The sequence below is a fragment of the Schistocerca serialis genome, chromosome 8 (assembly GCF_023864345.2).
Source record: "Schistocerca serialis cubense isolate TAMUIC-IGC-003099 chromosome 8, iqSchSeri2.2, whole genome shotgun sequence".
In the NCBI taxonomy this organism is placed as follows: Eukaryota; Metazoa; Arthropoda; class Insecta; order Orthoptera; family Acrididae; genus Schistocerca; species Schistocerca serialis.
In genome coordinates, this window is record NC_064645.1 from 331,889,708 (window position 1) to 331,914,093 (window position 24,386).

The 24,386-nt window shown below is 38.7% G+C and overlaps 1 protein-coding gene across 3 annotated transcripts in view; it reads right to left on the bottom strand.

Annotated features, from left to right (window-relative positions):
• The window catches only part of LOC126416199 (striatin-3), an 86,920-nt gene that overhangs the window by 3,558 nt on the left and 58,976 nt on the right, over window positions 1-24,386 (bottom strand). For 2 of the 3 annotated variants that reach the window (XM_050083790.1, XM_050083792.1), the window contains exons 6-12: window positions 20,507-20,639; window positions 18,873-19,021; window positions 14,955-15,130; window positions 14,110-14,279; window positions 11,095-11,262; window positions 6,171-6,301; window positions 3,426-3,630 (exon numbers count right to left, since the gene is read on the bottom strand). In XM_050083790.1, coding sequence (XP_049939747.1) covers window positions 3,426-3,630; window positions 6,171-6,301; window positions 11,095-11,262; window positions 14,110-14,279; window positions 14,955-15,130; window positions 18,873-19,021; window positions 20,507-20,639 — 1,132 coding nt within the window. The remainder of the gene's footprint in view (window positions 1-3,425; window positions 3,631-6,170; window positions 6,302-11,094; window positions 11,263-14,109; window positions 14,280-14,954; window positions 15,131-18,872; window positions 19,022-20,506; window positions 20,640-24,386) is intronic. The other variant, XM_050083791.1, reaches the window with a different exon arrangement.

A 24,386-nucleotide genomic window follows, 5' to 3' on the forward strand; every position in this document is an offset into this window, starting at 1 on the left:
AGCAGTTATCGGCTGCAGTTAGGGTGCTAATCTCACAGTCCATTTACGTAAAATAACACACATAAAATAGTTACACTATTAGCTATCATCAAAGAAGGTCAGAAAAAACCATGAAGAACATTCCGTATTCACTAACAGTTTGAACTGTGGATTGCTGGTTGAGGAACACTACATACACTGCACAACAATTGGAGATAAGATTCTAGTTTGTTAACTCAATTGAATCTCCACCACATTTTCAGTTTTAAAATGAATACAATTACAGTATAGTGTCCAATGTCAAGTTTCTGCATGCTTAACAGCCATATTCTCTACGTTGTGTTGACTACTATCTCACTGAAATAACTTACTGCATCACACAAGTTTCGAGATAGAGATTTGTTTCATAATTTCATTTGAATGGCAAAAGTTTGGATGTAGCTAGATACAAACCTGCTACCCTTCTCTTTATATCTCACATCACTATCTCCTATCCTATGGCTTTCACATGACAGAAGTATCCAAGTCACATATTTTACAATGTCTAAAAGTTGTAACTACAAATGTCATTACTTAACTATGACAAACTGCAACAAAAACACTAAACCATTGTTGTGTTGTAGCACTGAAACAGCATACTTTCTAGCTCAGAAGCTATAACACAGTGAGTGGGGGGGAAAAAAACCACACACACACACACACACACACACACACACACACACACACACACACACACACACACACACACACTTGTGTATGGCGGTAGGCGTTGTGAAACAGTGTCACGCGCCGCCAAGAGGGTAGACACAGAATATGCCGTACAAGACATCATGGTAGCAGGTCTGCAGGGCAACGATGTCAATGTATGTGACATTACGGTAAAAGAGATGTTAGGTTTGAAGTTTCATGACCTTTATTTGTAAACTCTATATTTGACACAGTTGCGGATATTCCACATGTGACAACACTATGGGTTTTCCACCTCTTATTGGGACGTGAATGCTTTCCTTCTGGCTGTGCAAATGGCTGTTTAATAGGTGCTGCATAGAGGGCAGCATCAGTGCACATTGTGGAGTCTTTTTCACCCTGCATCAGTTTGTCATCAAATGGGGAGACATTTGTTTGTTATTGTGTAGAGTGGACAGGAAATGGAGCATTATTCGTGGGAGGAAAGGGCAGATATGCACTATGCTTATGGGGCAGCAGATGGAAAGGCTCACATTGCCCAATGTTTGTACGTTTGGCGGTTTCCAAATCTTTGAGCGCCAGATCCACACTCATTTACTGCCACCCACAAGTCCCTATGAGAGCAGGTTCACAGAATGTAAATTTTCCACTGGCACATGTGCATTCAAGGCCTACTTTGAAAACTGATGTAGTCATTTTGTGTTACAGATGCAAAGGCCTTTGGGACATGGTTGCCAATGCACAGTGCATACACCAAGCCTTGAAGATGAGGTGTTAGCACTGCTGGAAAACACATGCTCAAGAAGCTTGCGGCATGTTGCCTGGGAAATGGGTGTAGACCATTCCACAATTTGGCGTGTGTGGCACGAATATGATTTGCACCCCTTCGGAAGGTTCAGAGCGTTCATGCCCTTAACCCAGATGACCTTCCATATCAAACTGAATTCTGCCATGGTTTTTGCAAAGGTGTGCCATTCAACCAGACATTCTGAACCACATACTTTTTACTTATTAGGCATCCTTTGCATGAGAGGGTATGTTCAACAGCTACAACCAACACATGTGGGCACAGGAAAATCTGCACGCCACTTTTGTTCTTGGTTACCAAGATCACTTCGCTATCAAGATTTGGGCCAGTTAGTCTGTCCATACATGTTCCCCCATTGACTGAATGCAAACACATACTTTATCTTTTTATGAGAAACTCTGCCCAAGTTGTTGGAACATGTTCCACTCAATGCTCTACAGTGAATATAGTACCAACACTATGATGCACTTGCGCACTTCATACTTGCAGTGCGAATACATGTGGACGAAATGTAAGGTGAGAATTGGATAGGGCATGGTGGACCAGTGGCATGGCCCAAACTTTCACCCAACTTTGTGCCCAATGATTTTTTTCTTCTGGGACCACCTGAAACCTGTTGTCTATGAAACACCAATTAGGACTGATTATCTGATGTGCACATTATGGCAGCCTCTGATGCAATTTCCACTTTGCCAGGTGTGTTTAAACGAGTGTGACGGCAACTCTAGCATCATTGCAAGGCATGCATTCAAGCAGGAAGGCCTAATTTCAAGCGCTTTATGTAATTGTTTTCACATAAAGGTTATAAAACTTCACCCTGACATCTCATTTACCTTGATGCCATAAATAGATCGAAAATGTTGCCCTATTGTCCTGCTACCATGACATCTCGGATGACTTCTTGTGTGCCTACCCTCTTGGGGGCCTTGAAGCTGTTCAATAACACCTAGGACAATATGCTACGGATGCAGACGTGGGTTGCTATGTGAGACATGCTTGTTATGATCCACTAAAGAAACAGAGAGAAACTCCATAAAGCTCCATACAATTTTCGGTTTGTGGCATACAACTGATGTTGCATCTCATTGGCCACAATCCTCTCCACATGGCAATATTCAGACATTGCAGATTCTTCCTTTCCCACTTCGCAATGTACTGGAATGCAAAATTCTATGCTGAGATGTCACCAGCCCCTCATCCACGAATGATTTCACATCCTAAGACAGGACGCTGCCTTCAACATCACATGTATGTTAATGTGACAATGGTTTTGCCCGTTGCACATCCCATACGGAATAAATCTACTGTATGAGTGTACACTGAGAGAAAGTACTCCTGGGAAGTATTAGCCACAGTGTAAGGGGAGAAGAGAGAGAGGCAGTGGGGGAGGGGCAGATGGTAAAAATAAAAGAGCAACAAAAAATGAAAAATCATTTGAGTGTGCATCTAAAATGTTAAGAACAATGAATCAAACCTTAATTACACATAAAACAAAGGAGCTCTCTCAATGGACCTACCACACACAACGTGAAAGAAAAGATGAGTGAGAAGATGGGTTATGGAACAACTTATTTGTGGAGTCAACCGAACATGGACCACAAAAATTGAAGTAGTAGTTACAAAGTAACAGTCTCTCTCTCTCTCTCTCTCTCTCTCTCTCTCTCTCTCTCTCTCCCCCCCCCCCCCCCCCCACCCCATTTGTCTGTTTAGTGACAGAGGAGGAGAAAAGTAATATGTCAGGACACAGCCTTCATTCTCAAAATAATGTGCATCTAAATTCTGAAATGGCTACCAAATATACATTAAATACTGACTACTTCTGCACTGATTTGCATAGTCATCATCCTAATTTCGAACAGATAGTCTGCAAAGTTCCATTACATGAAAATGTACGCTCATATAATCCTCCACATACAAAATTAAAGTCAAAGTACAAATGTATTTTACTCACTTCCTGAGAGAAGATACAGGCCATTCGGATCAACAGCTAGACTTGTAACAGAGTCTAAATGAGCAACCATTGAATGAACCAGCTTGCCAGTCGTGTTGTCAAAGAATCGAATATGTCGATCCTCATGGGCAGTGATTGTCAATGGAAGAAGAGGATGAGCCACCACACAATTTATTTGGCGACCCATTACATTATTGTCAACTTCCTTAAAAATAAAAGCACAACAATCAGAAAAATTAGTAACAAATAAGGAAGCAACGTGAATATTTTTGTTTGCCACTAATCAATTTGGTTACAGAAACAAATAGCACTATTGGTACATACCTCAAAATCTGTAATGCATGAATGTGTTAAACTTACGATCAAAATTACACGAAAGTAAGTTTACCGTAGAATTACTAAAAGCTCTTTTGATAGGTTTCGGTAAGTTCAAGAATTTGAAAAAGTCTCACTTGTTTCTTGTCCAAAATGGTATAAAACTGCTTATCTGACTGAACTATCAAATTAGTTTAAATGGGCAAGGTTAACATACAACTAAAACTTGCTGATGGGCTACAATGAAATTGAAATACATAAAAAGACAATTGTAAAAGGCGTAATTGATATACCTCACAAATTTTTTGCTCTGAACTGCTCATCAAAACACAAATTAAGTTCACAGAAATTAAATTATTTTAAACTTGTGTCAGAAAATAGGAAGGGAGAGACCATGCCAGCAACAATTACTATTTGCATCTACGCATCTCTACAACGGAAAATTGCTCAAGGGAAATTCACCACGTACCAAAATAATTAAAATGGTCAGATACCTACTGAAACAGTTAATAAAATGTAATATGTCTACATATCTGCAGATCATTTAACAGTATAGTACAAGATACATTACAATTAGAATAATTCTTAACATGTGAGACAACTGAAATAAAGAGAGAGACACTCTCAGAATCTATCAAAAGGAAAACTATGTACTTTGATGTTTGTGAACTGCCAGTATTGAAAATTTCATTTTCTGAACATAGGTAATGGCCAGCTATTCTGTCCCATAACACAATGTATGAGTGTCAACCTTACCTTTAAGTAAGATTAAACACCAATACTTGAGGTAGTAAAATGCTACCTTCCCTTCTGGGGGAAAGGAGAAACAAAAAAGAAACAAAGAGCGTTGTCATACAATATAAGGAAAGAAAAAAATTCTCAGCCTGACTCAAAGATGGTGCTTAAATTAATGAAATTTTGTTTCTGTAACTCCTTTAAGTCAAACTGTGGTTTCACACTGCCACATTTGCAGTTTATATTTCTTTTCGCTAGTGTACCACCAAAGAAATTCATCCAGTGTTTGAATAGGCTGATTAAAGTTGCTCCTTCTTTTACAATAACCAAATGGGTAACTGAAATCAAACATACCATACCTCTCAAGGATGATCATATTGAACATCCAAAGACTGCAACACAGATGCAATCATAACATAATACAGTTTTATGAGTGGCAATTAAAGGGGTATTTCACAGCTCATGTCATAGGTGTACCAAACAAATGAATTAACTATGAGAATGCATGCCAATTTGTAATTGTCAATCAGATTTAAGTCCATCACTTCACACTGGAAATGAAACATCACAAGCACAGGGTGGAAGCCAGTGGCCCTGAATCACATAAGGTGAAATTTATTTCATCTACTGGAAAGATTATGGCCTGTGATGCACAACTTCTGGAACAGCCACCCTTTTCAGACATGGTACCCTCCAACCTCTAAATATTCATAAATACAAAGAAATTTATTAACACAAAACATTTTGATATTAATGAAGATTCCTGGCACCCTTATTTCAGACCATACATCTCACTTCAGGGATTGTATCAATGCCCTGGAAAATACTGGCCAGAGAGGGATACTTAAAACTTAACAATGCCTTCACAGACAAGGAACGAAGTTCTCCTTCACATTTATTAAAGTGTTTTGCAGGCAGTCTTCCTGAAGAGGGACTACATCTGCACAATGATGTACTTGAGATATGTGAAGCAGCATTGTTAAGCTGTCTTTTCTTAAACTGACCAATTTTAAACTTAGCTGACAGCTGTTTATCAGCTTACAACTACTAACATGTAGCCGACTAATCTTTTTCCTGTCTGAACATAGCATTTGCAGTAGGGAAGCATTCTAACATTATGTTTTATTGTTAGAGATGGAAATGTGGTAAGTGACAATCTTAGAACAGACCAGACCTTTAGATCTGTAATCTGGCACTTACCCACTGAAGCACTAAATCACAATATGACAATGGAAGACAAAGAAAAGGGAGGGGGGGGGGGGGTGTTAATCCCATTCTACTGCTACTATCAATACTATATCCAACACCAGCAATAGCCTGCCATTGGCAAGGTCACATGGCAGCCTCAGTACTCAAAAGTTTACTTATTACGGTGAACATAAAATTCTGAGCAGTTTTAAATTTACACTTCAGATGATTGTCAAACCCTATCAGAAAAAAATTGTTCAAATGGCTCTGAGCACTATGGGACTTAACATCTGTAGTCACCAGTCCCCTAGAACTTAGAACTACTTAAACCTAACTAACCAAAGGACATCAAACACATCCATGCCCGAGGCAGGATTAGAACCTGCGACCGTAGCGGTCACGCGGTTCCAGACTGAAGCGCCTAGAACTACACAGCCACACCGGCCGGCAAACCCCATCAGAATGTACAATATTAAATTATACTGAAATCTAAGGAAAAATACATACTGGACTTGTCTCAAGACGTAGAAGCTGTTTTCCTGTTTCTATATCAAAAATGACACAATGTGCTGAATTGTATGCTGCCACCATTCGATTCTGCTCATCTCTAATAAAATCAACTGATGTTGGAGCACCATCTGCAACAAAATATCATTATACAAGTTATTAGCAAACAGTGTTAGTGTACTGATACATGCATGTAAATGCAAATACACACGTGATGTTCAAAACACCACTCACGTTCCATCATAAGCTCTGTATCACAATCAAATACAGTAACAGTTTTACAGTTTTCATAAACAAACCAACCTTGTTTGTATTAGTGTTTATCCAGTTGTTTCTAAATCTAAACTTATGCTCCCATACCTATCAAATTTGTATAGCAGGTAGTGATTAGAATTATTACTATCTGCACCACTTCCAGCCATGGCAACTGCAAGGAAAAAAAATCACTGCCTATAAAACATTATCAATTTACTATTGTGGTCTGCAATGACTGCAGCCCTCCACCTGAGAAAGAAGCTGCTGCTGAGAAATGGTATGGTGTGGGTTCGTGCCTACTGTCTTTGAAATATTATTTATATTTTAAAGAAACAAGACAATATAATAATTCAATAACAGCACATAAAAGAAAAAACCCATGTTACAAATAGTCATTTCATGAAGAGATGGAATACCTACTTCAGGAAGAATATTAGAGGGCAACTTCAGGGTGTATATGCGCACAAGGAAAAAAAATTCCCAGATTTCCTGATTAAAAATACACTTTTCCCGGACTAACATATTTTACCATGTTAAGTGACAGTATACTTTCCCTTGGAACTGTAAAACATGTCAAACCTTTCAATGGTTAAAAGTTTTATACACGAGCGTAGAGCTTCCCAGCACTTTGGAAAAGATCTTTGATGTGCAGAAACATGTACAGTGCACAATTTTATATTGTGATATGTTGCGCATCTTCGTATAACGAAAGTATAAAGTCGACTCCAACCAAACTCACCACGTTAGTTTTAGAAGCACTGAAATCGAGATTGTGGTGCGTTTTGTAAGCCAATCACAGCTCCTGTCACATGATCTAGTCAGCTGATAGCAGCAGATATTGAGCGCATAGGACACGTCATGTCGTCAGCCCACAGCAACACTACTGTTAAGTAGCATGAACACACAAACAGGGAAGTTAATGGTTTAAATTGATATACATAGTGTAGCTACAAGAAAAGCTGAGCTTTCACACTTTTTTTCCTCTTTGCATGTGTTACACTTTAAGATACATCACACATACGTGCCAGTAAAATTTTAAATAATGACACAATGTCTGGTCTGCTGGGCACAAAGTTGTAAGTGGCTGGTTCTCTAAGTGTAAAGTTTTAAATGAGGGTCACACGCTCTGTGATTTAAGAAATTGATTACACATTCAAACATGTAACATAATTCATATTGCGTAAAAGAAAATTTACTTTGAAAGTAACTTTTCATACCATCATTCGCAATATTTTCCAGCAACCTATTAGAAATAGGTTCGTTTCAGCAGTTGCCAGGGAGAGCCAGAAAACAGGCGTTACTGCACATGCGTCGCTACAATAACACAGGAAGCCCATATGGTTGACCGTGTATAGCATTAAGAGATCTTACATTACGCCATACAAGAAACAGGATATCAGAGGATACTCCAAGAGCATCGGAATTTCATAAACTATACTAAAATGCATAATTCGGTTTAAACTGCAGGTTCACATGTCCAGATTCATAGAGCTTAGTTTTAAAAAGTTAGCAAGTACCTACAATTTCCTTCCACTATTCGAAATTTTAATTTCTAGCTCACTTTTTTCATATAAAAATCATAAAAACTATAAATTTCATTATAAAATTAAGAGAAAATTAAAAAGTAATCAGAGGTAAATCATTACAGTAAATTCGCATAATTACAGTAATTCACATTTGCCTAAAATTTTAATACAAAATATGTAAAAAATTAGGGGGAAAATGAGTATGTATGTTTTCTTACGTTTCCTTTTTCAGAAAAAAATCAGGTTTGAAAAAAAGGAGGTAAACAGAGGTAAACAAAACAGCAAAATAAATTTATTCAAGTTTATCTTAATGTTTTTCTTTAATAAGATTTCAAAAAAGTGCAGAACAGCCCCGACATTGTTCACCACACAACTTCTGTTTGCTTCGGACTCCTCTGGCCCTATGTACATGGCAATAACTTCTGGATTACTAGAAGCCCTCCATTTATTCGGGCCACTATTAAGCACATAAGCAAGTGTTGGTGGTTTTAGCCAAACGAAGCCCTAACCTGATATTAAGCTTTTTCAGTGTGATTTTCAGGATGCAAATTTTCTTGGTGTACCAGTACTGTATTATCTCATTTTCTGTTCTTCATTATGGCATAATGCCGTATGTGCCACAAGATGAAAACACGCACTTGAAAATCAGCGAACAGTTGAAACTAGCCAATGCTGTGGAATGAAGCACTCCATTTCAAATAAATTGACTGTGTCTGTGGGAAAGATTAATGAAGGTCAAATTTCTTTAGCAAACCGACAAATACAACTGCATTGTTCCACAAGGCAATTTTGCTTGACTACCAGAAACATGGACATAAGATAAAAATCAGAAAACTGCAAATAACAACATACTTTAGCCCTCCATAATTATGTCAATGTATTTTAATCCACTTGATAGGTCCCGGCCACAGAAAGCCGTTATACTTTCTTTTGATGTGAGAGCTCTAAACAAAGAAGAAACAGCAAAATCACAAAATGTAAACATGGGTCACATTGAGAAGCTTACGTGCAGAAGAAAAATTTTTCCGGGTAGCATCTGCAGATTGTTACTACTGCTGAAACAGCTAACAGCCCCACTTCAAGCAGCAAGGAGCCGGAGAAGGTACTGTCCATTCATGACTCAACTGCACATGTGCATGAGACAGGTGGCAACGGCCCAAATGAACCTGATGTAAATAATTGTGATGTCATGCTCATCAGAAGCAGTTTGTTGTTACACAGTATTGCATAGTCTTCGTTCTAAGGCCTTTGACCCATTCTGCTGCTCGCAGAGTATCAGTTCTTGCTGGTCAAAATTAAAAAAATTTTACTGGAAACTAAAACAATGAAAAATTCCCAGAATTCTAAAAAGCTCCCAGGTTTTTCCCGGAACTCCCTGTTGTCCTGGGGCGTATACACCCTAAACTTATTAACATACTACTCTACATGCAGTGAGCTACAGAAAAAGATTAATCTAAAATACACTTGCAAAATTTCACATTTATAGGTCTTATCCACAAACTGTTACTCCTGCGAAAAATTTTTTCCAGTCAGTAGTAAGGAATTGTAAAATACATTATGATAAGAGCAAACCCATTTTACATTCACAAAGGGTTCCGTCTATTTTGAGACTACCAAAATTTGGAGCAGGCAATACATTCATTTTCTTGGGAGCAACTACCACATTATTTCTTTATTATTCAGCCATTGCAAGATTATGTTTTAAATACAAGTATGAGGTGCATCCAAAAAGTAGATTTCCCCATTTTTTTAAAAACAAAGAATACATAGTTACATGAAAACCTTTATTGGCAACAAGTACAGCAATGTTTGAGCTGTTCTTCGACAGTCATCAAAAGAATTGAGACACTTGCCATGTTGTGGGGTCAACTTTTGTATTCCTGCCTCATAGAAGTCTGCCACCTGTGAATGGAAGCATTGTGTGACAGTCGTCTTCAGGCCTGTGTTGTCATCAGAATGGTGGCCAGAGGACAAGAAATTCTTGAGGTGCAAGAGAAGATGGAAATCACGGGCAGCGAGATCACAACTGCATGCTGAATGATCAAACAGCTCCCAGTCAAACTTCTGTAAAACAGTTGCTATGTGCCGAGTCATATGGGGACGAGCATTGTCATGGAGGGGCGTAACACCTGCAGTAAGCATTCCATGCCTCTTGTTCTGAATAGTACTTCACAGTTTCCGCAGGTAGGACCTGTCTGACCAGCATCTGATTGTAGTGTCAGATCTGTTGCGAATGCACAATTTTCTCGGCTAAACACGTCACAGTTAGCCTTCTGCCGCCGAGCGGTGTGTCGGCAATGCGCTGAGCAGTGTCAGCAGTGCGCAAGTAGCAGCATTACTGCATTTACTAGGCAGTCTTATTATAATAACTAGTTAAATTTTGTGTCTAATTGTTTGTGCTCTCTATAGATTAGTTCAGACTTTCTTTGCACAACAGTATTTAGCATGGATAGGGACTGCAACTGCTGTGTTTGGATGCGGGCTGAGTTGGCATCCCTTCGCTCCCAGCTTCGGTCACACAGCTTGAGGCTGTTGCCAATGGGCATCACTGAGAGGGTCCGAATGGGGGTTTGTCAGGGACGGCCAGCTCGTCCCATGCATCCCCCAATTGGATTACGGCTGTGGCTAACCGGGATTCTGCCCGCATTGAGGCTGACCCCTCACCCGTGGTAGAGTGGGAGGTCATCTCGAGGTGTGGCAGGGGGCGAAAGACATTCCGGAAGGCTGAACTGAAGGCCTCTCCAGTTTGTCTGATGAACCGGTTTCAGGCTCTGTCTCCAACAAACTGAGAAAACCTGGTAGTAGTTTCGAAAAAACAGCAGCAGCATCACCTGTATCAGCTACACTTAACACCACAAATTTACAGATTATTTGGTACTCAGTTTGTTACTTAACTTCGAAACAAAAAATAAAATGAGACCTTCCACATCAATCATGCACAGGCCAAAGTAAAAACTTTGGGAATGATACTCATTGGTCTGAATGAAGCCAATAGATTGTGTGCACATTAACACTGGTAGTACAACAATTAACATAAAAATCAAACTGAAAAAAAATTTAATTTTATTTTAGAAAGCTGCAAATAAGGGGGAGAAAAAGAGCACTTCTGGATAACTACTAGATACTATTACTACATCACATACCTTGTTCTGAAGTGTATGTAGACAGAAGAGGCATTTTACTAGTTGGAGACCACAGCTTCACCGTTCCATCAGCAGAACATGAAAGCAGCTGCAGCTGCTGGCTTTGTATACTGAGACCCCAAACCGCATCTGTATGTCCCTCCATGCTGCCTGTCAGAACACCTGGATCTGTCAACACACACATTAACAAGATCAGTATTTCTTGTTCGTGCACTCTTACTATATATGCTGAGGAAGAGGACATAGAATACAAATGTGGACTACCAATCATTTTGCATACTGTCATCACAGTTAAAAAAGGAAAGTCTTAGCTAGAATACACAACTCACTACACTCTGCACAGTATCTGCCCTCACAAATGTAAGGGCCACAACTACACATATTATTAGGAATAAGATTTAAATTGCTCTATCCCCATGCAGTCCTGTAAACACTATGTCTGCAATGTTAATTAATTTTGCCCAATTTCAAGTTTAACACACATACAGATACAGTCAGTTAAAAACCTTCACATGCTACAGAAAATCACTAAGTTTCATCACATTAACTAACACTCATAAAGGAAAAGACAACACAAAATTTACTGACAGTATGACAGCATGAAGAGTTGTTATTAGCACAAAAGTAAATACAGAACTTTCAACCATAAAAACTATACTTCTTTGAGTAGCACAAAAGTATTGTCAAATACAAAAAGATACAGACAGTGAATTGCGGTTACTCAGGCTGTTGCATCACTTATTTTACTCCAACACAATCCCAAATCTGGAAATGTTCAGTGAAGGACAATTAACAATATGTAAGGGTCATCCAAAGCAGATTTTACTGGAAAGTGATACATTTAAGTGTCAGTAGTACACACAGGTGAGTAAAGAGAAAATAAACTGTTGTTGGAAATCCACAAAATTCAAGGCCATACATGTTTCATCATGCAGCATTATGTTCACTTTTCTTTTTTCACCTTGGCAACTGTTCTAACGTCGGCTGAAGGCTCGGAAACAACCACAACATTTGAAAAACACTACATGTGATATAACTTACTGCAGCCATACAGATAACATGACATAAGGTGAAATGTACAGCAGGTATACAAACATTGCATTGTCACCAAATATTCATAGCAGTGCTAGCCTTTGTATGAAAGCCTACAGAAAATTTTTGGGAAACCACTAACAGGACTTGGCAGTAGTTTTAACAAAACAAGTGGCACCACACACACACACACACACACACACACACACACACACACACCAAAACCATTTTAAAAGTGATGAACAAGAAGATGGCACAAGACATAGTAAATGTTCAAATTTCCTGCTTTGCAAGTGCAACATTGCGCAAAGGATGATTGACTAAACAAATGCAATCAATTTCAGAAATGCAGACTAATTTATGTACGGAATCTGGATTAATGGCACTGGTACATTTATTTCATTGACAGAAAAAAAAGGAGAAAGTTATTAATTAGTCCCAAACACATCACTAGCTCACTGGCCAAGGTTTGGAGACGTGGGATCTGACTCCAAAAGAATCATTCCAGCATTTGTCAGTACATATTTAGGGGAAACCATGAAAAAATGTCACTTGCATGGCTAGCTGTACCTTTGAATCTAATTTATCTGAACATGAATCACGTATCTTCCTACTGTACAATACTCGCAAGTAATCATATGGTAAGTTTTATCCCATTTCAGTGACGTTAGGCCTTTCAAATTATATTACAGCAGTATGTACATGATCAAATGATCAGTAAATATGCAAAGTAGAATCTTCTCACTAGTAACCCATAACATTAACTGGGAATGCTTTTTCAAGTCGTCAGAAACAGGTCTCCCAACTGAAATACACAAAATGTGGAGGACCGACACCCAAGAGGGAAAATCATGATGGAAATGAATACTTTTATCACAGTTTATGGGATGATTCAAGAACAAAATTTCTTTTTTTAATGGCCAAGTATATGATGTGAGAAAAAGTCACAATGTTCGCTCTCTTTAGATAACTGTTTCATCACAGGAGCCACGAAGCTCAAGTTGCGCATGGATTAATTTTTATCACACACATCATAGATGCTAACCGCACAAAAGCACGAAAACAAATCAACATTAAAAATGAACAATGTAGGACCTGTATGTCCCTGGAATGCGTACAAAGGTTCCACATCCAGAGATACTGCCCTATTACTGAGGGGCATCATGTTAATATTTAAGTATGTTGAGGAGACTGCTACTTACTATAAAGGAGACATGTCTAATGTCAGACAGTTACCATTAAAAGACACTTGCTCAAAGCCTTCATCAGCAAAAGCATTCTGGCCCGACCTGCCAGAGTTGGCAGTCATGTGTGCCTGACATGTCCTTGCTTTTGTGTATGAATGGTGTGTGTTTTCTCTTTTGCTGCTGAAGACTGATCGAAAGCTTTATGTAAGTTTCTCAACTGTGCCTGTCTGCAACTTAACATGTCTTCTTTCCGATAAGTAGCAATCTATCTTTTCCTACACTGTTGATATTCTGACCTGGAGTTTCCATTGTCCAACATCAAAAATGTTATGATTAAAATACAAGAACACAAAAACCAACATCATCTATAAAACTGCCATATATCTAACAGACTGATAACACTTCTTAAGAATTTCGATCTATGATTGGTAATGCGATCAAATTCCACTTACTTCATTGTTTAATCAAAGACAGCCACCTTTATTGTAGTCAATATATTCTCCTCACACCCTCAAATGCTATATAGTGATTCAAGAAAGCTAGAGTTTATAAATTGTTGCACTTTTCATTCACCTTATTTTCAAAGTTCATCTGATTTTGTAGCTCACCCACTAGCAAAATAAAAACTTTACATTTTATCACTAAATCAGAAATCTGATGTTAACCAACAATTGCATCCCCTTACCAATTCCCCCATTCACATTTAACATTAAACATTACACAGCAATCGAAGGTCTCTGTTCAATACATTTAATTTACATGTAGAAATTAAAATAAATAAGCAAATATTGCTCACCAAATGAATCGTAAGGATCTATATTTGTACATGGCAGGTTCCAACAATGAATGTTACCATCGAGACCACCACTGTAGCACTGCTCTCCTGTAGCAGTCATGGCAAGACACAAGACAGGACCCGTATGTCCCCGGAACGTATACAGAGGTTCCACATCCAGAGACGCAGACCTATTAATGCAGGGAATCAGGTTAATATTTAAGTATGTTGAGGTGAAGACACTACATATTACACAGATATAAATGCTCTATATATTTATTTATATTTGGCTCTGAATGCAACACTAACTATTCGTCATTACCTCTGGCATCCCTGCAACAAATTGGTTATACAATATGGGCACAAAACATTTGTATGTTTACTGTTTTAAAGCACCTGGTATTTCAAGAGAAATCTTTGGAAATAATCAACTATTTTGCTATTTCAACATGGGAGACCCCCTGCTTTGGTGCAGCTTGAGAGCTCTATATGTATGCATTCTGAAACAGACCTATGTGATTCATTTTAATTTGTTTTTATTGTGAGGATTCTATGGTGACTATCACCTGCTCCTTGACAATACTGAGCTGCATTGGGCAGCTGGCAGACTATGCTTTTATTGGGAGGGGGGAGGGGGGGGGGAGCTGATTGAAGTGAAAGACATCCTGGACCTTTCAATAAACAAATCTGGATAGTTTGCCTCGGATAGCATTGTGTACAGTGAATTGCCACTGTCTAAAATACTTCCATTAAATTTAAAACCCCAACACAATGGCAGTCAATATGTGTTTGATCTTGTTTTTAGTTTAGCCTGTATACCAAACAGTTTGGTCTACACAACACTGTATTTACAGTTTCTCACTCACTTCTTGGCAGGTGCAGTTTTCAGCAAGTTCCACAGCTTTAACGTATGGTCTTCACTCGCTGTAATAAGAACAGGCTCCACAGGGTGGAACGCCAGCGCACGCACCCCATCAAAGTGACTGCGTAAAGTGTATTTAGCAGTCCATGTCTTTCTATATGACTCTTTAGTTGCAGCAATCTACAATGAAAAGAAAAAAATATATATTATTGTCATGACCATCCAATTTTATAATAATTAATGAAACCAATGTTAACAATACTAATTAGCAATCCAAATATTTGTCTTAGAATTATCTGCTGTTAAACATCATCCAGTTCAATGACTAGTTCTTGATGCTTCACCAAAATGGTACACTTTTCACGATTTGTTAGTGAAAACGGGAAAGACAATTAAGTTTAATATCAATTGGGCAATAAGATCAGCGGATGACTTTCACTTGCACCCAAAATGTAGGTAATACAATGCAAAATACAGGCAATACAATGACAACCCTTCACCACCTGGTCGCATACATCATAGTATCTAACAGAGCACAAACATATGAATCCGCCAAATTAACTATACTTAAGCAATGAGCATCATACCGTTGAGCCCAGATTTTCAGGTTGTACTCTTTACATAAAGAGTCAAATTTCCTGAGCGTTTCAACACATACATACCTGAAGTTTTGTTGCAACTCACAGTCCTTTTATTGCCAAGCATTTCAAGATGCCAGGCAATTTTACATTGAACTGTAGAGTTATTTAAAACTTACTTTAAATTCTGGATTATTAATTTTATGATTGTATCCAATAAACAACTATTTGTTTAATTTTATTATCTGATATTACATGGTGTACATAATTTATCTCCACAATTTAAGACTTAAATAACTTTAAACTATGCTAGATAATAACTAAATGTCTTCAATATGTAATAAGAAATCTCATGAAGTTTTTTAACGCAAAATTGTACTTGAAAACCTCTTTAAATGTGGACATCACAGGAGAAAGCTCAGTGTGTCGCCTCGTTCGTACCGAAGACAATGTACGGAAAACAAAGTACCTAAATGCAACGAAACTTTCAAACACAGTTTTGTGAAGGATCTGGTGTACCAAACAAAGATTTGAGACCTACAGAACTTGAAAGCACACATTCACAATGCACTTGAACACACCGCCATGGAAATCTTTAATTGTTCCTGGAGAGAAAGAGAGTTCCTACCATACATTATCCATGCCACTAACACTGTACACGTTGATGTGTATGAACGAAGAAACAAAACTTACCACATATTGAAAATCATCTGTTAATATCCAGTATAGTTTGAAAGGTATTGAAGTCTTAACTCGTAAAGATAATTTATGGACACAATGTATTTCTCGTCTTCAGGTAATACTGCTGTCTATAGCAAGTTGTGAAGAGTAAAATATTAAACTATCACAAAGTTATATGAGTAGCTTCATATGATAAAATTAAAAGCCATAATTTATGAACAATTTAGAAGTAAAGGAGACAACTCGTGGAATAATAGAAGCATTTGGTCATAAAAAAAGATTGAAGACTTCACTAGCTTTTGGATGAATCCCATCATGAGCTGCAGCACACGTACAGCGAGAGAGCAAGATTCTGTTCAGAGAGTTGTCTCCTTCATTCCTGAATTATTTACATTTTGGCAGAACTGTCCTCATTATATAAATGTAATTTTTTTTAGTTATACAAATTTACTGTACAATTACTTAAGACTTCAAATTACTCTGTAACTTTGCCCTATGTCCAAAATACAAAGTGGTTTTCAGTTTCTACATACTATTCTAGATAATGTTACCAGAAGTAACTTGTGAAAAAACAACCAACACATGATAAATCTGTCACTAAACATTCTATTCTTGCACCGGAGAAACATTATAATTGACAATTTGCATTATGTCAAGTTAGATCGGCTAGAGTGCCACAGCAATGCTGCAATGGCAGTGTATATATACATAGCAGACAACACCGATTTCCGTTTCACAGAATAAATGTAAGCTATTGAGCAATTTCAATGTATATACCAATCATTTCTGAGTTGCTACCATACTGACAGCAGATAAACAACCAAGTAATAATATATATAAAAACAAAGATGAGGTGACTTACCGAACAAAAGCGCTGGCAGGTCGATAGACACACAAACAAACACAAACACACACACAAAATTCAAGCTTTCGCAACAAACTGTTGCCTCATCAGGAAAGAGGGAAGGAGAGGGGAAGACGAAAGGAAGTGGGTTTTAAGGGAGAGGGTAAGGAGTCATTCCAATCCCGGGAGCGGAAAGACTTACCTTAGGGGGAAAAAAGGACAGGTATACACTCGCACACACGCACATATCCATCCACACATACAGACACAAGCAGACATATTTAAAGACCAGTTTTGGTCTTTAAATATGTCTGCTTGTGTCTGTATGTGTGGATGGATATGTGCGTGTGTGCGAGTGTATACCTGTCCTTTTTTCCCCCCTAAGGTAAGTCTTTCCGCTCCCGGGATTGGAATGACTCCTTACCCTCTCCCTTAAAACCCACTTCCTTTCGTCTTCCCCTCTCCTTTCCTCTTTCCTGATGAGGCAACAGTTTGTTGCGAAAGCTTGAATTTTGTGTGTGTGTTTGTGTTTGTTTGTGTGTCTATCGACCTGCCAGCGCTTTTGTTCGGTAAGTCACCTCATCTTTGTTTTTATATATAATTTTTCCCACGTGGAATGTTTCCTTCCATTATATCAAGTAATAATATAGATATATGTGTAACAAGGCACACACTTTCAATGACAGAACAAAGAAATACAGGAAATAAGCACTGTTTATGTTCATACAAAACAAAGCAGGCAATGCAGGAGCTTCAATGTCACAACTGGAAGCAACTACTGTGCTGGAAATGGTTCTTGCCCCTCGCAAAGCACCTCATGATTCTCATTCTTCACTTGTTAAACTGTCATGTTGCCAACTTTAAATGCATACTACAACTGCAAAATTTCAGCAGCCTAGGTATAAATCACAGAAGTGCTAATCTAAAAACTTCACACTGGCATGTGAACGTCGTCAAACTGTGTCGGATACAATCCCTTTCTTTTCTACAATGAAATCTCCAATTCACCAAATGTGATGTTAAGTAATGTCGTGTTTAATAAATTATCTTGAACAGAATAGTGAAGGAAGCACCTAGTTCTATACAGGAAAGCCACCAAATCAATCATCAATGAATGAGTTACATCACACCTTTTCGTCAACATCTTGTCGCCGTTCCTTCAGGTACTGTTACCACAGTAAACGGGATGGCAACTGAAATTTCAGATTCAATTTTTTGACCTGTTACCACTATGCACTTTGCTTCTCTATGTCACAGTATGAAATGATCCTCTAAGCTGTGTCTATAACATTTCTCCATAATATCCTTTATTCCACGATTGCTAATCCAGCACGGTATGCAAGAGAGCTTCTATGAAATTTATGCAAGAGAGCTTCTGTGAATTTAAAAAAGTATGTTCTTCTACTTGTCTTTTTCTCCAACTTGTCTAACAAGATCTATTTACTAGAACAACATTCCAGATTTGATACAAAAAGTTATGAGTTTCTCACCGTAGGACCTCTTAAGAGGATTGTTGATCAAAAACCCAAATTGGAAGGGTTTTCAGAGTTACATTTGTATTAACATTTCTTCTGTAGGTTAACACTACTTCTGCAGGCATTGAAAAAAGAACGTACAGTATTTCTAATCCTCACCGTAAACATCCTGAGCGATATTATTGAAGAACTTAGCAGTAAGAGGAGCTCCATGCACATTTGGGATGTGATCAAATAGCATAAATGTAGTACCCTGACCCAGTGTTTACTTCACTACAAGCAGTTTAACATCATGTTATGAACATTACAGAATTAGAATGTTTAAACAAACTTCTCATGCTCACATCATATGCAGCCTCCGCCTCATTATTTACTGTGAGTTGTGCCAGATCTCCCAAACCAAGCGTTGAATCCAGGACCTCGTCGTCTCCCAGACCTGGACCTAGCTGCCTGCGATGACCACTGCCTACCTGGAAGCCCAACCCTCTACCCCCTGCAAAATAATGAAATATGCTAAGTTTTAGTGAGCCAGGCAAAGTGCATTGAAAATATTAACAACAGTAATGAAATATTATTATATCAAAATAATTAATGGAAAATCTCATATAAGATGTGAAACAAATACTAACAAAGAGATAGAGGGGCTGGCCAGTACTTACCTCAGCTCAGTACAGCCGATAGATACACATAAAACAGAACTGAAAATTTACATTCCTAGCTTTCGGAACTTTGTTCCTTCATCAGGGAGGAGAGAGGGGAAAAAAGGGAAGAAGGGAAAGTGGATTCAGTTACTCACAACCCAGGTTATGAAGCTTCATAACCTGGGTTGTGAGTAACTGAATCCACTTTCCCTTCTTCCCTTTTTTCCCCTCTCTCCTCCCTGATGAAGGAACAAAGTTCCGAAAGCTAGGAATGTAAATTTTCAGTTCTGTTTTATGTGTATCTATCGGCTGTACTGAGCTGAGGTAAGTACTGGCCAGCCCCTCTATCTCTTTGTTAGTATTTGTTTCACATATTATTATATCAGCCTTTCTTTTTGTGGAACCACGATCCAAATGCATGCAGCATCAATTAACTACATCATTAAAGTTGAAAGAACTGCAACTTACTCTGTATCATCTATTTATTATACCAAAGAAAGGGTTTCAGGTTCTAAGGTGACTACTCACAAACACTGCCAGACATCAGTATTTATAACAGAGTGGTTTCTTTCCTAAACTTAAAAACCAGTCTAGTTTCAGTGTGCTATGTTACTGTACATACGCGACATGAGTAAGCTACATTTAATTACCTTATTTCTAGTACTTTTCAATTTGATCACAATGTCTCAAAGAAAATGGGCACAATATTATCTGCAATCTCACTATGCACACAGCATAAAACCAGACAAATTGCTGCTTGTTCTCACATGTGGCCCAATCTGAGACAGTGATACTACTTACCACATACAGCAAAAAGAAAAATTAGCTATAGCCTTATATTAGGAATCCCACAACATAACATATTGTCACTACTCAGTTTCATCATAGCTTAAATTTCAAGATGGAAAAAATAGGCAAGAAATGAAAACAGACAACCTGTCACCTCACAGATGAATTGTGTGATATGCTTAAACAGCTCTTTTCTGCCTTTGGCCTAAACAGATCCCACCCCCTCCCCCTTCCCACAAAGTAACTGGTGGCCTGTCCTCGTTTTACAATAAGTTTTTATGTACAACAAATTACTTGTTTAAAAATTTGAATCAAATAATGGAAAGAAAAACTGTGCTTAATGAAACAAAGAACAGTAGCAAAATAATGAAACAGCACTAATCTCTTCTCTAATTCCATCGACTGTGCAAGTGTCTGAAATGGTAACTATGAAATCTTAATAGAAATAATTGTTTTATGTAGATCTAGTAACTTTTACATTACCCCTCCCCCAACCTTCCCCGAAAGTGCTCATTGCCCCCAAAACAAAAAGTAGTTCTCTCACTTACTCCAACCTGGATCATTTTGAGAATGTATATCCCCTCCTGAATCTTCTACTTCAGTCAGCATATTGAGTTCATTTAAAACTTCTTCTGCTTCAGCATCAACATCATCTGTAAGACTTTCATTCAGCATTAGACTCTGGAACAACATCAGTACAAACTCTATATAATTTATCATCCACTTAAAAAAAAAAGTAGTTAGCATTCAATCTCATGTAATTTCAAAGTAATGCAAATATGTTTAGTGTTACTGAAGTCCAAATCAAAACAATTATTTTCAATAAAATATTCACCACACTATTCTGTAGAATACCAAATTTATGGTAACAGTATTATGAAAAGAAAAGTGGAGACACTGAGTCGCAGATAGGAACAACTGTGACAAATAAAGCTTTCAGCCAGTAAGCCTTCATCAAAAATACACACACACACACACACACACACACACACACACACACACAACATAGTTTGAGTCTCAGACTGGGGCACTTGTGAGAACAAGCAGCAATTTGTGTGTGTGTGTGTGTGTGTGTGTGTGTGTGTGTGTGTGTGTGTGTGTATTTTCGATGAAGGCCTTACTGGCCAAAAGCTTTATTTGTGACAGTCTTTTTGTTGTGCCTTTCTGCAACTTAACATCTCCGCTACATGGTGAGTAGCGACTTTCCTTCATAATATTGTTACATTCCGTCCTGTATTTTCCATTGTCAAGTTTATGTTAAGAGTCATTCACCAATTTATTTTTCACCTAATCCTACAAGCCCAGTAAAAAAAAAAAAAAAAAAAAAAAAAAAAAAAAACACATTACAAGTCGTTTCCTGCTAAAGATACTATTAAAAACCTTCGTACATGCCTTTCACAAGATTTCAGTAACATACATCAGTAACAAATTAATTAAGTAAGTTGGAATAATGTGCAACTGCTTAAAATCCAAGTCCACAATTGTATTAACAATGTGAATTTTTCAATTACTTAATGTGATTACCATTTCTTTCTAGGTAATACTCTCGGGCACAGAGCCTTAACTAATGTTCTTTCAATATATTTAATTGGTCTTGCATACTGTACCTTATCAGATATTTCTCATCAGCAGGTACACAACAGAGTAAATTACTTGCTTCTTTAACACACAAAATAAAACCCCATTATGTTTTAGGGGCAGTCATATGTAGTAGTTATGCATGTTCAAAATGAGATTACAATTATTGATTTAAAATTGAAGTGAAAAATCTGAAGAAATTCAACTGAAATATTGCTACAACACCATCTTATGTGAGGAAACAGCATCTGAAATAAAGCACCTTTCAAACATTTACAAGCCCAAAAGTTGTTCTTACGAACACAGATTTTGTTGTTATGTTTCAAACTGAATGTTGTCCGATTTTGTTACCATTTTATATCTATCACACATTTCGATTTTTTTTAAAAAAAAAGTGACATCACTGCAAATGGTGAAGGCTTGTAGAACACAGTTAACAAATGGAAAGAAAACGAACAACTACACAGCAAGAGAAATGTATGTGTCAGTAAATGGCACTCTTAAAATAAACATGAGCAGACAATCATTACAATCCTGCAGTTGAGTCCCAAACGCTATATACACACATCTTCAATTTACCTAAATACACTGATGAGTCAAAACACTACGACCATCCAATTAATAGCTTGTTTGTCCATCTTTTGAATGAAGTACCTCACTGATTCTGCATGTCAGGGATGAGACAGTTTTTGGTAAGTTTTTGGAGGTATGTGGCATTGCATGTCTACACAAACGTCATGAAATACGTGTGAATAATGGGCTGCAGATTTGTTGGCAAGGTAGTGATGAACGATAGCAACCCATGTGTGTTCCATAGGTTTTACATCCGGTGAATTTGGGCACAGAGACGTCAACATGAGTTCACTATAATGCTCCTCAGGGGGTTGTTTTCCCCAAAAAGAGCTTCAAATGACCAACGTCATCTCACTGACACTAATAAACTTAAGGATGTGATCGGCTGAGCACGTGTCATCTGCTAAAATGGAAGATATATCAGGCTACAGCTGTAGACTGGAGCGTAGCAGAGTAAAATAGCGGCAGTCAAGTAAAAGGTGTGTCTCAGTCCACAGTTGAGAGCAGTGGGGAAAAACCGGGGGAGGATCGTCACTTAAAATATGACGATGGCTAAAAAGACAGTGGTGCCCTATCCATAGTCTAGTTACAATTACCTCCTCCTGACGACGAGTTTGGGAGGAAGAGGTCCAAGCACAGGGAAGAGCTTTCACGTCCTGCAATTTATTATTGAGAAGCATAGACCAATGTGCGTGCCATAAAAGAGCAACACGACGACATAAAACACTCTGTAGATTGGCGAAGGGAACCATGCGAACAGCAGGCTGAAGATGAGAGACTGCAGCCTTGGCCACTATATTGGCCGCCTCGTTTCCACGGATACCAATATGTCCTGGGATCCACAGGAATGCCACAGAGACGCCCCCAAGTGGAGCAAGTGGTGGCAGTCCTGAATCAGGTGGACCAGGGGATGGACAGGGTAAAGAGCTTGGAGACTGAGGAGAGAGCTGAGCATATAATATACTGTATCCACTGATGGCGACGGATGTATCGGACAGCATGGAGAACAGCGTAAAGTTCCGCAGCAAAAACCGAACACTGGTCGGGAAGCCGAAATCGATTAGGGGTGTCGCCAACAATATAGACACTCCCAACACCAAATGATGTTTTAGAGCCATCAGTATAAATAAATGTGGCACCCTTCATTTGTGCGCATAGAGCAGCAAATACCTGATGATAAACGAGAGAAGGTGTACCATCCTTGGGAAGCTAACAAAGGTCACTGAGCAGGTAGGTCCGAGGGCGGAGCCAAGGCAGTGTTGTACCCCCAGTTGTCAAGAAAGTTTTAGGAAAGTGGAAGGAAAGAGAATGTAGCAGTTGACTGAACTGGATTCCCAGTGGTAGGAGAGAGGAAGGGCAGCCTGCATACCCTAAATCCAAGGAGGAGTCGAAGTCATGGGCCGGATTAGCAGGCATGGAAGACAGATCGCTAGCATAACTACTCAAAAGGACAACTCACCGATTGGACAGCGGAGGTTCAGCAGTCTCAGCATAAAGGATTTCCACAGGGCTGGTGTAAAAAGCTCCAGACGTTAAACGACTGTCCACGGTGGTGGACAGAGTCGAGACAGCGAAGAATAGATGGCCGAGCAGAGGAGTAAACAATGCTTCCATAGTTCAATTTCGAGAGACAGCGAGCTGAAAGATAGGAAACGTGGGAGGACCAGCGCAGTTTTCTGTCAAACATAAGACCCAAGAATTTAGCGACGTCTACGAACGGAAGGTCGAAAGGGCCTAGATGTAGGGAAAGCGGAAGAAACTCCGTATGACGCCAAAAATTGACACAAACGGTCTTACTGGGAGAAAAGCGGAAGCCGGTTTCGATGCTCCAAGAGTGGAAGCGATCAAGACATCCTTGAAGACGTCATTCAAGAAGGCTGGCCCGTTGAGAGCTGTAGCACATCGCAAAATCGTTCACAAAGAGGGAGCCCAAGACATCAGGAAGGAGACAATCCATAATTGGATTTATGGCGATGGCAAACAGTACAACACTTAGCATGGAGCCCTGTGGTACCCCGTTTTCTTGGGAGAAAGTACAGGAGAGGGTAGTGTTCACCCTCACTTTAAATGTGTACTCTGCCATAAAATCACGAATAAATAGGGGCAGCCGACCTCTAGAGCCCCAAGAGAACAGTATGCGAAGGATGCCTGTCCTCCAACAGGTATGTATGCTCTTTCCAGATCAAAAAAATATTGCTACCAGTTTGGTGTTTCCAGAGAAAATTGTTAATGATATAAGTGGAGAGAGCAACAAGATGGTCAACTGCAGAATGATGC